This window comes from Colletotrichum navitas, assembly GCF_030913465.1.
Source record: "Colletotrichum navitas strain CBS 125086 chromosome Unknown LY79scaffold_173, whole genome shotgun sequence".
Taxonomy (NCBI): domain Eukaryota; kingdom Fungi; phylum Ascomycota; class Sordariomycetes; order Glomerellales; family Glomerellaceae; genus Colletotrichum; species Colletotrichum navitas.
This window is the reverse complement of record NW_026850719.1, coordinates 866-16,156: the sequence shown is the minus strand read 5'-3', so window position 1 is coordinate 16,156 and position 15,291 is coordinate 866. Positions and strand designations below refer to the sequence as shown.

The following is a 15,291-nucleotide window of genomic DNA, read 5'->3' as shown; positions in this document are numbered from 1 at the left end:
GACACAAGAGCTTTCAGCTTGCCTCGCTTACCGTATTACAACGACGAGACGCTCTGAAAAACCGGCACAAAAGCAAATCCGAGCTTCTCTTCCAGATACCGCCCTTGTACAACCTTCAAGATGGGTATTCCAGCCGCCTTCCGATGGCTGTCCAACAAATACCCGAAGATCATCTCGCCCGTCATCGAGGAGCAGCCTGTGAAGATGGAGGATGGTTCCGAGATTCCCGTCGACACCACGGGGCCCAACCCCAACGGCGAGGAACTTGACAACCTGTATCTCGACATGAACGGTATCGTCCATCCTTGTTCACACCCCGAGGATCGTCCAGCTCCAAAGGATGAGGAGGAGATGATGCTGGAGGTCTTCAAATACACGGACCGTGTTGTCAACATGGTTCGTCCACGAAAGCTACTTATGATTGCTGTCGGTCAGTAGTACCATTATCACTCTGTCTTTCAGCCCATTCTGTTCTCTGCTAGCTTCGGAACTAATTTCATATGATACAGATGGCGTCGCCCCTCGTGCCAAGATGAATCAACAACGGTCTCGTCGATTCCGATCCGCACAGGAAGCTCAGGAGAAGGAGGAGGATAAACAAGAACTTCTCAAACTGTTAAAACAGCAGAGTGGTGGTGCCGTCTCTGACGACAGCCTGGAAAGCGTCACGAAGAAGGCCTTCGACTCGAACTCCATTACTCCCGGCACACCCTTCATGGATATCTTAGCAGCGAGTTTGCGATACTGGTGCGCATACAAGCTGAACACGGATCCGGCATGGGCTAGGCTTAAAATCATCATTTCTGATGCAACAGTCCCTGGGGAAGGCGAGCACAAGATCATGAACTTTGTACGGTCTCAGCGCATCTCTCCAGATTATGATCCAAACACCCGCCACGTCATCTACGGTCTCGATGCAGATTTGATCATGCTTGGGCTAGCAACTCATGAGCCCCACTTCCGAGTTCTTCGTGAGGATGTCTTCTTTCAAGATAGCAAGGCCAAGATGTGCAAGCTGTGCGGACAGAAGGGGCACGAGGCTCGCGCCTGTCGTGGACAAGCCAAAGAAAAGGTTGGTGAATTCGATGAGCAGGAGAAGAGTCCCGCTCTCAAGCCCTTCATCTGGCTCCACGTTTCTATCCTCCGTGAGTATCTGGCTGCGGAGCTCAATGTACCAGGCTTGCCCTTCCGCTTCGATCTGGAAAGGGCAATCGACGACTGGGTCTTCATGTGTTGCTTTGTGGGCAACGACTTTCTGCCTCATTTGCCAGCACTCGAGATCCGAGAAAATGGTATCGACACTCTGACAGCTATTTGGAAGGACAACTTACCTATTATGGGCGGCTATGTGGTCAAAGACGGTCATGTCGATCTGGGCCGGGCTCAGCTAATCCTGAATGGTCTGGCGAAGCAAGAAGACTCTATTTTCAAGAGAAGGAAGGAGACCGAAGATCGAAGAGAGGCCAACTTCAAACGGAGAAAGCTTCAGGAAGAGCGCAATCCCAGGTTTGCCAAGCCGAAGCAATTTGACAACGCGGCAGCGGGCTTGACCTTGTTCCCGGCTGCAGGAGGTCCAAATGGCATCACACACGACATGGTGGTAGGCCGCTCGTCTAACATGAACGCCAATACTGCCAACAAAAGCGCTGCAAGCGCCATCCGTGAGCAACTTAAGGGCCTGATGTCCAAGACGGAGCCTAGCCAAGAAGTCGATTCTGGCGAGAAAGCGAGCGAAGAAGCTCCAAGCACTGCAGACCAGAAGTCTATACTCGGCAAACGCAAGGCCGAAGACACGGTAATGCAGGCCAATTCGACCCCTGCGAGTGTGACGGGCCCTAATACGCCGTCTGCTGCCGAGGAAGCTGCAGTTGATCACGTTAGGATGTGGGAGGAGGGATATGCCGATCGGTATTATGAGCAGAAGTTCCACGTTGACCGCAACGACCATGAGTTCCGGCATAAGGTTGCAAAGGCCTACGTTGAGGGCCTGTCATGGGTTCTTCTATACTACTTTCAAGGATGCCCGTCTTGGGAGTGGTACTACCCGTACCACTACGCTCCTTTTGCTGCGGACTTTGTTGATCTTGACAAGATGGATGTACGGTTTGAAAAGGGTCGCATTTCGAAGCCGTTTGAGCAACTCATGAGTGTAATGCCAGCCGCTTCTCGCAGTGCGCTGCCTGAAGTTTTCCACGACCTGATGTTGAACGAGGACAGCGAAGTCATTGACTTTTACCCGACCGAGTTTGAGATCGATCTCAACGGAAAGAAGATGGCATGGCAGGGTGTGGCGCTTCTGCCTTTCATCGAGATGCCGAGATTATTAGCTGCCGTGGAAAAGAAGTATCCTCTTCTCAGTGCGGCAGACCAGGCACGAAACGGTGTTGGCAGGGATGTGCTGCTTCTGTCAGATGCCCACCATGAACTATACGACGATATCACAACTAGCTTCTACTCCAAGAAACAAGGAGCACCTACACTGAAGCTCAACCCGCGGACCAGCGACGGCCTGGCTGGTAACGTTGAGAAGATTCCAGACTATTTGCCGCACGGGGAATTGGTATATCCATTGGAGCGCGGAGGAATGCCCAACCTTGACTACGACAGGTCTCTCAGGTATGCCAAGCCCGCAACTGCAGAATTGATTGGGTTGTAGACTAACATTTGAGGCAGGGTCTGGTACACATTTCCATCGAGCTCCCACCCTCACAAATCTATGTTACTTCGGGGTGTCAAGCTTCCGGCTCCGGCCCTGGACCGTAACGACATTGACACGCTCAAAGGAAAGTCGAACCGGTCCGGCCGGGGCTACGGCGGCGTCCCTTTTCAACGCGGCGGGCACCACGATAGCGGTCGTCGAGGCAACTTCAGCTACGCTCCCGGTGGCGGCGGACAAGGACGTCAAGATCGCGGGCCGCCGTCGTACTCAGGCAACGGCAACTATGGTCATGGGCAACATGGATATCAGCCACCTGGGCCACCACCGATCCAATCTTCATGGCACCCTCCGCCGCCAGGGCATCCTGGATTCGGTATGGGCCTTCCACCTCCGCCGCCGCCCGCTGGGTATGGGAATGATGGTCGAGGACCAAATACGTCGTACCGTGGAGGCGGATACAATCAGCACCAGAATTATGGACCACCGCCACCTGGGCCCAATTCTCACTACGGTCAAGCTGATGGGGGTCATCGTGGAGGCCGAGGTGGCTATCAGGGTCGTGGTGGCTACGGCGGAGGTCGTGGTGGCGGAGGAGGAGGAGGTCGTGGAGGTGGTGGAAGATACGGCGGTGGACGCAATAGTTACCGCTAAATGGAAGGATCACCCAACCTCGACCGGCGGCATTTATTCATAAAGAGAGGGCGCCTCACTGAGCAGAACAGAAGGTGTAAGAGATCAGGTAAGAACATTAGTCGGTATTTAAGGTACGGATAGTACAGATAAGCACAGGTGGACAGGCCGTCCAAGACAAAAGGCACGTTGTGCTAAGAAGGCCAACATTGAATAACAAATTTCTGCAGATTATTGCGTGGTCGGTGTATCTTCGAGACGCAGTGGAAATTGTGAGGCCCAGGCACTGCAACATGTGTTCGAGTCAAGAGACAAGTTGAATGTATCAAAATACCATGTTTACATCTTCGTGTATGCGTGAACAGAAAAAGTATACTGATGAGGAAGTAATCCCTGCCACAGACCGTTTGGCGCGCTTAGGGATGGGACGCGCATTAGAACGCACTGACAACAGATGAAACTGGGTAAGTACACCACCATCCCCTCAGACGCCACTTTCCTCAAGATGTCGAAAGCAGTTAGCGGTCTTTGCAGGCTTATAGGTAGCTAGCTAGCTAGCTAGGTACCTGGTAGGCAAAGGTACAGATAGATGCAAGGTACCGCGTGTAGGTACGGTAGCGCGCACCTACTCGGGTGTCGCTCACAGTGCATCTCGCATTTTGGAGAAACCTTGGCATTATGTCCCCGCTCCCTATTGTCCCATTGCGTGCCTCACCCTTGGGTTCAGTACCTCAGATTACATAGGTAGGAAGGTGAGGTACGCTACATATTTTGCAGTGACTACCGAAGGGCATTCACATGGCCTAAGCCTTTGGAAACCTCGAAATTCACGAATCGCAGCCGTCTCTGATTTTCTCTTCACGCAAAGTCTACCAGCCAATCGACTGATCAATCAGGCAATTCCAAGCGAGACACAAACATCTCCTTCTCTCCCTCCTCCATGCCCAACACTCCCATTTTCCGATCGCGGTCGACCGTTTGCATACATTAAGTGCGAGAGCGCGCCATTCGTCCGCAGCCTGGCCCCAGCTTTTGTCGACTCCACCTGCTTGCTACAGCTCGCACATCAACACCGACCGATACAGAGCTGCTTTCCAAGTCCGGCCCCATTACCTTACTCAGTCCTGTTCCGTGCGCCGCTCACAGCTTGTTAGCTCTAAGAATACGCTAGTTGGGCTCATTTGAAACCCGCGATTGCCTCTCCTACAGCTACCCGACGCTTCGTCCGTCTCCTACAACCAACACCTGTCACCTTTGCCTCCATCCTCTCTCCATACCGGCCCGGCTACCATCTGTCACCGACCAACGACCACCTCTCGCGATACCGTGACCAAGTCTCACTCCGAGCTTGAGGACGGAGAAGAATATTGGGCGCGCGCGTGCGGTCATGAGCTCTACTGTTCTGGGGCGCAGAAATGAACGGCGATGCTGGTCTCGTCGGCTGCCTGGTCGATAGGCTCGCTACCAGGGTATGTCACCCCAGCATCGACTCCTCCTTAGCCCTGAACTTATCGCTGATGCTGAATTTCGTCTCTCACCAGCTGCCTCATAGAACGGGAACCCACGGGCAGGAGCTTCAGCAGGACGATGTCGTTCTCATCACAAAGTCGACCCTGGTCAAGATTAGTACTTCTGCTCTCTCCTTTGTGCTCGACTCCCTCGTCGCTCTCCTCGAAGACATAATTCGAAACTACAAAGGCATTCCTCCACTTGCACACCCACCACATGTTCTTCTATCCGAAGTTTACGTTCTTGCCTTGGCTGCCGACTGCTGTACTGCCCATTGGAACCATGTCAAGGCTCAGGGCTTGCGCCAACCTGCAGCCAACGCCGACCCCCGCCGTGTTACTCCGGCCATTGCCCCGGAGCCATTGGACGAGGCTCTCGTCAACCGAGTCTTCGACTTGATCAAGTGGCTTGTTGAGCCCATCCCCGAGGGCTACGTCCTGCCTTCCTACACCATTCTTGATGATACACTGAGGCATACCGACACCGTGGCCCGCTCTGCAAGTGGTCTCGCCTCGCCCCTCGCTGGTGATACCGATGCGTCCGAAGATGGTGACGCTTTGACCACCACTCAAGCCGCCGTTTTGGAGCCTTGCGTGAGAGTTATTGTTGAGTATGTCACGGCCTCCACATGGTCCTGCTCTTTCGACTATTTCAGAAACGTCGTCTATACTGTCCGTACTGCTGCCGTTGTACAAGCTGCTCCTGGTCAGTCGGCCGCTACACCGGACGATGACAAGGCCTCACTGGCGGTGCTAAAGATCTTGTCCTTCTTCTGGGTCGACGCTCAGAAGCTCGGCCTTATCATTCAGGAGATATGTTCTAGCTTTTTGCATTTTCGCAAGTCGTTCCAGAACACGATAGCCGTCGTTACCCCACTGCTCATTACTAGGTGGCTCGATCGATATCCCCATGAATTCGTACAGCAACATACTTTGCACAAGCGTCTTGACGGCGGCGCTGACACCTTATTTGATATGACACAAACCGTCGTTGACAATGGTCGCAAGAAGGGGATGCTATACCCGTTACAAACCACTCTACTCTTCCTTCTACCCGACGTGTTCGAAGTGGCTAGTAATCTCCGAGAGGCCAAAAGCAGTAGTATGGCCAAGAAGGTCGGTTTTTTGGACAACCTCAGGAAGGCCCTCAGGAACAAGAATGAGCAAGCAGCGTACTCTTTGGTGTCCCTGCTCAGGGCAGCGCGCCACTTCGTGGCAGAAGATGACGCAGCGCTGGTGAGCTACGCCATGGATGTACAAGACGAGGTTCGTGAAGCGGTCTTCCGACGTGGCAACGATTCTTCCTTGTTCGATCAAGATATGATGACAGCAGCTTTTGTAAGCTTGGCTGAACTAAGCCTGGACAGCTGTGTCGACTCGCTTAGCCAGTCGTATCTCAGTCTATCTTCACCACAGGCCTTCAAGACGGCTGTCGTGCAAGGCTGCCGCTACTTTGCGCGGCAGAACGATTCGCATATCTATGAACAACTCTTTGCAGCGGCGGGACCGTTTATGCGTACCCAACTTAAGGTATGTCAGAAGACCAACCAACCGCCCCCCCCCCCCCCCCCCCCCCCAATTTATTTCTCTCTTCCCTTTGGGCTAGGACGACTCGTTATCTTATAGCCCTAGCTGCATTCGATCATTTTGGTAACCATGATTATAGGCTATTGCGGATTCACCTGCAGAATCTGGTACTGTAGCGCTTCCGCTGCCGCGTCGCGACTCCAACCTTCACTCGTTCACAAATATGGCATGTGATGTCCTTAGGTTTTTGGATGCCTCGCCTCGATCTCTTTTCGACGGCGACGGGCAAGTAGAACCTAGTGCTGGTGCTGCTGACGAAGATGTCTTTCTTTCTTTCTTGTCTTGCGTCGTGTCTGCCAATCCTACCATCCGAAGACTTGCTACAGGCGTCGCGAAGCGCCTCTTCTCCGATGATGCTATCATTGATACCCTTCGCACACGCGGCAGACTGAGTTCGGTAGCGTTCAAGAGGGAATTTTGGAGACGCAGGTAGGACACCATTGAAACCTCACGTTGGTCAAACTCTTACCCCGGGCTAACATAAGTCTGTTCAGCTCACTGGTTCTGCTGAACACGTGCAGCCGTGTTACTTCGGACGGAGACGGACCAGAAATTAAGGCCATTCATGAATATCTCGAAGCCCGCAAGTTCTTACTGGCGTCGCTGCGTGTAAGTCGTCCCTGATCTGGCTCGGCACTGTCCCGTTGGTCAACAAAACTGACGATGGCCCGCTTCGCTTTCAGGAGCTCTCAGACATGCCCGATGGTGTTCCCGAAGTCGAGGGGGCTTCTTCCAGACTCGAGACAACCCTTCTTGTCTCTTTGTGTTCCGCCGACGTCGAGACTTGTCAAACAGTGACAGCGTGTATAGGACTTTTCTATGAGGAAAACAATCTCGTCGATATTGCCTCAGATGCCGCCAAAGGATTTGCTACACTTCTTCGTAACGGTGAGGTCTACGGTGAGATCGCTTCTCGAGCATTTCGCTTCACCGGGCTCGTGGCGTTCCAGAAAAGGGTCCGCGGCCTACTCCGCCGGCTGCAGTACCCCACGAGCGGCATTCTCTCGGCTTGGGAGTACGGTTTTGAGAGGTGGCTGCTGCTTTCGAGGGAAGTTTCCATGACACCGGTTGAGGTTGTGGATGACAGAACCTTGACTGAATGGCGGAACTACTCGGGCTTCCTCGCTTCTCTAGGGGGCATCTGCACTGCAAACCAAGCAATCATTCTCGAGGAGCCTGCGCTAAGCGGATTGAGATGGATTGACAAGCTTCCTTCAGAGAACCACGAAGAGCCTCTATTGAGCAGATATCTCACGCTCAGCATTCAGCTTCTAGGTTGTGCAAACGTCAGGATCAGAGAGGCTACTCGGGAGGTCCTCTCGAGCGAGGTCTCGCCCACGTTATATCAGTCTCTTTTCAAAGCCCTTGAGTCCGAATTGGAGGTTTTATTCACGGGGGCGTTGGCACCGAGCGACAAGGCACAGGATGTCGAAATCATCTTTGCCGAACAGGCCATTTCCCTCCTGAAAGCGCTCGTGGAGCGTCTCGAGAGTCCTTCAGATCTCGGTGCCGCCTCGGCCATACACCTCGGTGCTCTCACTCTCAACTTCGCCAAATTCCTCGACGGCGTCAGCGATAGCACCAACACCCTACGCGTCAAGATCAAGGTCTGCCAGCTGTGTGAGGCTGTCACAAAAAGAAAAGAGCACCTCAATTTGAGGGACGACGTGCGGATCAGGAATCAGCTTCTCGAGTACATTTTCGGTTGGATTGCTCGACCCCGGTCTCCACGCCTCGATTCGACTACCAGCACCTCGGGTGGACGTCTGGACGAGGTCGTGAGGGTGCAAAAGGACCTTGACAAAGCATGTCTCAAGTCACTGGCTGAGCTTACATTCCGTCTTCCGCTGCAACCTGGTGAGGGTCAGACCGATGCCGGCACAAGTGAACTCAAGTCACAAATGTTCCATACCTACTTCAACCGCTTTCTCTCATTGCTCAATCACGAGTCTCCCGAGGGCGGTAGAAATGAACTAATGGCGGGCATGTCGAGCCGAGACGAAGGTGGATCTTCCTCGGAGTTCGCCATCACTATCCTCTCAAATTTGCTTAGCGCCAATATCGATGTCGGCCTGAAGCACTCTTTGAACATTGGGTACCACGACAATGTCGAGATCAGGACGGCATTTGTGAAAGTTCTGTATAATATCCTCATCCAGGGTACTGAGTTTAGCAACTTGACAGATGCTGCCGTAAGCGAGAAATATGATGAGTTACTCGAGGTAAGTGAGCATTCTGGTCTAGATGAGCGCAGCCGTTCCAAGATCTGACATGCTGCTTAGCTCCTCACCAAAGACATGACACTTGTGGCCGCCATGAGTGCTGTATGCCCGAGCAGCGAAGTTGACGAGCTGACCGTTTCTTTACTTACTATCTTTGAGCACCGTGGTCTCAGCTTCGAACTGCTGGAAGTTCTTATCAAGCAAGAGATCGAGGACACAGGTGAGTCGATCCTATTCTGGCACATGTAAGGACAGTATTTAACCATATCCTTTGGGCATGTAGATAACGAGTCCGAGATTCTCCGGCGGACATGCGTGGCTACCAAGATGCTTTCCGTTTATGCCAAATGGAAGGGGCAGCCGTACCTAAAAGCCACTCTCCAAAAGGTTGTCGAAAGGTTGATGCTCACCTCTAAGGATCTGGATCTTGAACTGGACCCAGCTAGAGTCGGGTCTACGGATGAGCTGCAGAAAAATGCTCTCCAACTGCGCATTGTGGCAAAGGTATTCATTGACGACATTTGCGCGTCGTCCTCCAGTATGCCGGCTTCGTTTCGTAAGATCTGCAATATCGTATGTCTACTCCCGGCTGCGAAGCTACCTTTCAATAGTTTGCCATCTAACACTTTGTTATTAGATTTCTACCGCCGTACTTCCACGGTTCCAAGAAGCCAAATACACAGCTGTGGGGGCCTTCGTGTTCCTCAGGTTCTTCTGCCCTGCCATTGTTGCGCCCGAGGTTGAGGGTCTGGTCACGACGACGCCTTCCAAAGAGATGCGTCGGGGTCTTCTTCTGATTGCGAAGGTCATCCAAAACCTAGCAAACAACGTGCTCTTTGGAGCCAAGGAGCCGTACATGTTCCCTTTGAACGACTTCCTCACACAAAACATTTATCGTGTTACTACTTTCCTGCGTGAGATATCTGTATGTATTCCCATGGATCTGGCTTATAGTTATCCTCTCTCACATGTACTAATGGTGCTGAAGGTACACCCGGAAAACCTGGAAACTCCACCTACTACAGAGTCGTTTGATTTTGGCTCTTGCGTCGCGTTGCATCGGTTCTTGTATGACCACTGGGATCAAATGCGACAGAGACTCGTGACCCAAGAGCGTAGGGATTTTGTCCGGTCACCCGCCGAGGTATCCCGTGGTCGATCACCTGTTCTCGAACCTCTTCGGAACCTCATTACGAATCTGGGACCGCCGCCCTTGGCTGTGACTTGGAACAGACCACAAATATCGACCAACACGCCTCCGTCATACTCAAGGTTTCAGAACTTTATGCTTCGGAACGCCTTCCGCAGCACCGAATCTTTTATCACTGCTAGAGCTGTCTACGACGGTGGTGAAAGCAAGGTACATGCCCAATCGATTCCTGTGTTGTAATGTCTCTGGTGAAAAGCCACTAAAGCTGTCGACAGGATTCTCTTTCCATCATCTGTATCATTTTACGGCACATTGACGCTGAAAGTATAGACTACGACACTCTCTTGTATTGCTATTTGAAGGTACAATCAAATCCCCCGGTGGGCCGAGGTTTACTAGCCTGATCGTGTCGAAGAACCATTCCGTTACCCTTAAATTCGTCACCCCATCCAATCCTACCTTCTATACAAGAGAATATCTATATACTGACTGCTTGTAGATTGCAAGCCGTTTGTGGCATAAGCCCTTTGGTCTCCTTATCGACGCCACTTGTTACAATGGCCAGAATGAACCCCAAGACGATCTTTTCAAGAAGCTCGAACAACTCACACCCGTCGAATTGTCCAAAAACCTGGTCAGGATTTACGTCTACAACATGAACAGCGCATTCAGGTCAGTAATCATTATAAGCGCCGGGTGCTACATGCTACCAGCAATAATAGTAGTCACTAATGCACGGATAGGAAATGTTTCCGGAGGCTTCTTCGAGTCTCTGCAAAAAGCGACAGCAGCGTTTTCAACCCCAAGAATGTCGATTATCATTTGATTGGCAGTCTGCAGGATTTACAGGCTCACTTCCACCTCAGCCAACTTCATCTCCCCAAAGAGACAATCAGCGTCGTGACAGATACCCGTTATGTATTCCAGCCAATCACTCGCCTCTCCAAGACAAAGGGTAAAATCGAAGTAGTCATCAAGGTTGGTAGTCAATTTGTACAGGTCACTACCACAAAGAAACAGGAAGTTTTCCCTGGCTACAGACTGAGCACCACCGTCAACGACATCTTCAGACTTGGCGAGGTGGAAGAAGCGCCAACTTCAATTCAGACAGAGGACGATTCAGCTTTTGGGCTACGTGCAGACAACGGCAAAATTGTTATGTACTTCACCAGCCCTAAAAAGGTCGACGTGCTTCAGACAATCCGCGGTGCAAAGGCCAAATATGGCAAGGACACAAGAGCACACAAGGCCTACGAGCGATTGATCCGTCCGCAGGATGTGCCAGGTACTCTGCTCAATCTTGCTTTGACAAACCTGTCAAGCTCCGACCATGTGTTAAGGCTTTCATCGTACAATCTCCTTGGAGCCCTATGCAAGGCTTTCAAATTTGGCGCAGCTGCAAATTTGATGTGCACCAAAGGTTTGGCTCCCTTGTCTGGCCACGCCCTTCAAGCCTGCCTAAATAGAACTCACTGCGTTGGCTATCTGCTGACTTCTTGAACGCAGATGTATCTGTTCCAATGGACCCTTCTCATTTCATCATCAAGATCAGCCGACAGTTAGCGACGACTGAACCACAGCTGACATTTGACTTTTTGACTGAGTTCTTTGTTGGTTGGGAGACCTTCACAGAAGAGCAAAAGCCACTCAGTCTTGCCTACATGGCACCATGGCTTCCAGGGTTACGGACGGCAGTTCTGTCGAATGAGCCTGATGCCGAGAAGGGCAAGGAGAAAGTTGCTTCCCTATTCCGGAAACTCATAGACGTGGCCATGTCGGACCACGGGTTGACATATACGCTAGAGCAAGTCGTCTGGCCCGCCATTTATCAAGACGAAACTATCCTTGATATTTTCCTCGAAGAGCTGATGAGGGCAGCATTAAGCTTCGGCTTCTCTGAGGAGCCCATGGAAGCCTTGTCTTCCATCGTCTCGGGTATGGGCAGCATCACGTTGCGTGGCAAAGTCATCTCCAGGCTACGCAAGGCGTTGAACCGTTCCTCTCTTCGGCCCACGAAATACTTGCCTGACAATGCTGTTTGGCCCGAGATCTGCGTCTTGCTCCACTTTTGTCTGTCACTGTCCTTCGATAACGGTGTTCAGTCACAGCTGTATCTCCCTGAGATTTTCCATATTGTCACGATCCTGGCAAACACCGGTGCTCCAGAGGTACGCATGCTTGTCCACAGGCTCCTTGTCAACACCGTGCATGCAGCTTGTACTTCATTCAGCCTAGACGACGCTCGGTTCAGCAAGCTTAGGGGAAGCTTGGACTTTCTCAGCGAACCCAGGAGCGAAATTTTCTCAGCGCCTCCTCCATTCTTACGCGATGGTGCCTCCATGTCAACAACACAGGATGCCGGGCCTTCGCTTGCTGCCACCGAGAACCTAGCAGCGGTTCTGTTCGAGGTCTGCTCGGTCGCAGCACCTTCAATTGACATCTCCAACGCTTGGAGATCTCGGTGGATGAGCTTGGTTGCTAGCACTGCTTTCCAGAACAACCCTGCGATTCAGCCCCGAGCTTTTGCCGTTATGGGTTGCTTAGCGAGGGAAGAAGTGGACGACGACCTGCTGTATCAAGTACTTGTCGCCTTGCGGAACAGTGTAGGCCGCTTGGGTGAGGATACCAATAGTGACATGCTCATTTCCATCGTCACATCCTTATCCAAAATGATGGCGAAATTACCCTCGGCGTCTCGATATGGTCTGCAACTCTTCTGGCTGGCAATCTCACTTTTACGACTCGTGCCCCCGGCGCTGTTCAATTGCACGGCCCAGTTTCTGGAGGCCGTCATGACCAACATCAGTACAGTGGGGGATTTGAGGGGGGACAAGATGGGCCCTCTACTCCTTCAGGGTCGAGTCCAGCTCGAAGAGGCTGCGCTGCCTTTGGATGACGCGTACGGTATTCACTTCACGGCCGATAACTTCCACTTCGCAGTCTGTGCGTGCCTCGCCCGCGGCCTTGCTGACACCACGACCAAGACCAACGCGACCAGAGTACTGTCCGCCTTCTTAGATATGGCTGGGAATCCTTCGGGACATGTAGGCAAGCCGTCGGATGATATCTCTCGATCCCCTTACATGGCTCTTATCTTGGCACGGACTGTTGGGAGCGATGAACTCAGGGACAGTCTATGGCTTGCTGGAATCAACCCTTTGCTTTTGGGGGATGTGAGTGGAACACAGCGATATGAGGACCTTGGTAGCATGAAGGACAAAGACCTCCTCCTCAACACAGCCATCGAGTTGATAGATTTCCAATACCTGGAGGATGCGCTACAGAATCGTACGCTCCGATGGTTGACTGAGCTTGCAACAGCGAGGCCGGCGGTCACCATGCACCTGTAAGTTATCCTCATTCACTATTCCGTTCTAACACCTTCGGTATTCATTACTCACGTTGCTTTAGTTGCGGCCCAATAGTCTCTATTCTAGACGACGTTCTTCTTCATTGCCAGAATTCATCTACACTGGAATCTGCGCAAGCACTTCTCTACGCCCTGACATCAAACCCGAAATTCAGTACTGCTTTAGACTCTACTACTGTACTTAATGAAATCCTTGAGGATATGGGTTTTAGCGGGTTATGGCGGTCGTGCTCTTTTAACTTCAGCCAGGACCAAGACAGGAAATGTTTTCTTCTTACTGAAAAGCTAATAGAAGTAAGTACAATTATAATATTAATAATATACTAAAGGAAAAAAACTAACTTATGAATAGCTTATTATAGTTTAGTATTAGCTAAATATAATTTAAGTATAAGGCTATATTTTATATTTTATAAATATAAGACTCTTCTTTAATACTACTTTCTTTACTAGCTTAATAGCTAGGTAATTTATATATAAGAAAGTAAATAAACTTATTAAATCTACTAAAGTATAGTAATATAGTTATCTATATATATTAGAAGTAATTTTTAAGATAATTACTAAAAATACTTAACTAAATAAAACTTAAATAATAAGTATTTTTTAAATAAAGTTTTCTATATATATATATATTAGTATATTAATAAAAAATTTAAAATATAATATAAATATAAAATATAAATATAAAATATAAATATAAAATATAAATATAAAATATAAATATAAAATATAAATATAAATATAAATATATATATTTATATTTTACTAAGAAATATAAAACTATAAATATATATATTTTTACTTAAAATATAAATAATGTATATTTATAGTAAGTAGTATATTATAGTAAGTAGTATATATCTTTATTATATAGAAAACCCCCTTTTTTTAAATATTTATTAAAAATCTAATTCTTATTAAAAACAGATATAACTTTATATAAAGGTACTAATAAAGGTATTATAGTAGTAAACTATATAAGCTATAGAGGTAGTATAGATATAGTGTATAGGCTATAGCTATAGGTGTAGTACAAGGCTATATTAGGTATTCTATAGAGATAAATAGAAACACCTAGAATTTAGACTTTTTATACTACTTTAATTAACCTTTACCTTTTAGCTATTTAGCTAATTTACTTAATAGTAGTAATATAACCTTTACTTTTATTTATTATACTACTTTTCTTTTAATTTATATATTTCTTAGCTATAAGTACTAAGTTACTTTTAAGTAAAAGCCTATTATATATATTATACTAGTTATAGTAAGTTAAGTAGAAGATTACTAACTAATAATACCTTATCCTAAATTATATTAACTAACTACTTTCTTATCTTAATTTATCTAAATCTATCCTATTATACTCTACATATATTACTAACTAATAAAGATATATAGTAAATTAACTAATTTATTAATACCTACCTTAAGCACCTAGTAGTTAAATATATATCTAAGTAGTATAGATAACTTATATAATTAGTAGGTAACTAAGTTAAATAGCTAACCCTAAGGTAGTTATTATACTAAATATTTATCTTATTATCTACTAAACTTCTATTATACCTAGTTATATACAATATAGATATAGTAGTATTTTAGGTAGTTCTAAAAGGAGTTATTAAGTTCTTATAAGAAAAAGATAAGTAAAAAGAATTAATTTAATAATAGTTCTAGTAAATATAACTTATATAACTTATAAGAACTACTAAGTTATCTATAGTAAGAATAGAAAATATAGCTAAGTGTTAGTAACACTAAGAGATAAGTTAATATAGTTAACTATATATATTAGTAGTAATTAATAAATAATAAAGGTAACTATAGTTCTCTATTATATATAAAGAAAAAAAGAATAATTATTATAGGTTAGTTAGTTAAATAACTAACTTATTACCTATAAATCCTTAGAGAATCTATAGCTAAATATCTAAGGATTTATTAGCAATAAGTTATTAAGGTTAACCTAATAACTTTAATATTTATCTATAATAGTTAATATTATAACACTAGTAACTTTCTATAGTGCTAGAAATCCTTTATTATTTATATCTAAAAGAATAGCTAAAAAATATAATAAAAACAAAAAGCTAAAAAGTATTTAATACTTTTTACTTATATAGCCTATTATATATAAGAAACCTATCTATTTATTTATA

General features: G+C 47.7%; 2 protein-coding genes across 2 annotated transcripts; both read left to right on the top strand.

Annotated features, from left to right (window-relative positions):
• The first annotated feature begins 407 nt into the window (after window positions 1–407).
• On the top strand, window positions 408–3,764 carry LY79DRAFT_572992 (XRN 5'-3' exonuclease N-terminus-domain-containing protein). Its single transcript, XM_060559420.1, has 2 exons — window positions 408–2,616; window positions 2,674–3,764. The coding sequence occupies exons 1-2, from the start codon at window positions 533–535 to the stop codon at window positions 3,308–3,310; spliced, it is 2,721 nt and encodes a 906-aa protein (XP_060407218.1). The 5' UTR covers window positions 408–532; the 3' UTR covers window positions 3,311–3,764.
• A 940-nt stretch (window positions 3,765–4,704) lies between these two features.
• LY79DRAFT_595160 (GTPase-activator protein for ras-like GTPase) lies at window positions 4,705–13,503 on the top strand (the record flags this gene model as incomplete). Its single annotated transcript, XM_060561753.1, has 15 exons — window positions 4,705–4,758; window positions 4,831–6,327; window positions 6,464–6,813; window positions 6,879–6,993; window positions 7,068–8,606; window positions 8,667–8,826; window positions 8,890–9,179; window positions 9,244–9,531; window positions 9,595–9,966; window positions 10,032–10,118; window positions 10,256–10,428; window positions 10,500–11,176; window positions 11,263–13,102; window positions 13,168–13,420; window positions 13,489–13,503. The coding sequence occupies 15 exons, from the start codon at window positions 4,705–4,707 to the stop codon at window positions 13,501–13,503; spliced, it is 7,710 nt and encodes a 2,569-aa protein (XP_060407217.1).
• Between the last annotated feature and the right edge of the window lie 1,788 nt (window positions 13,504–15,291).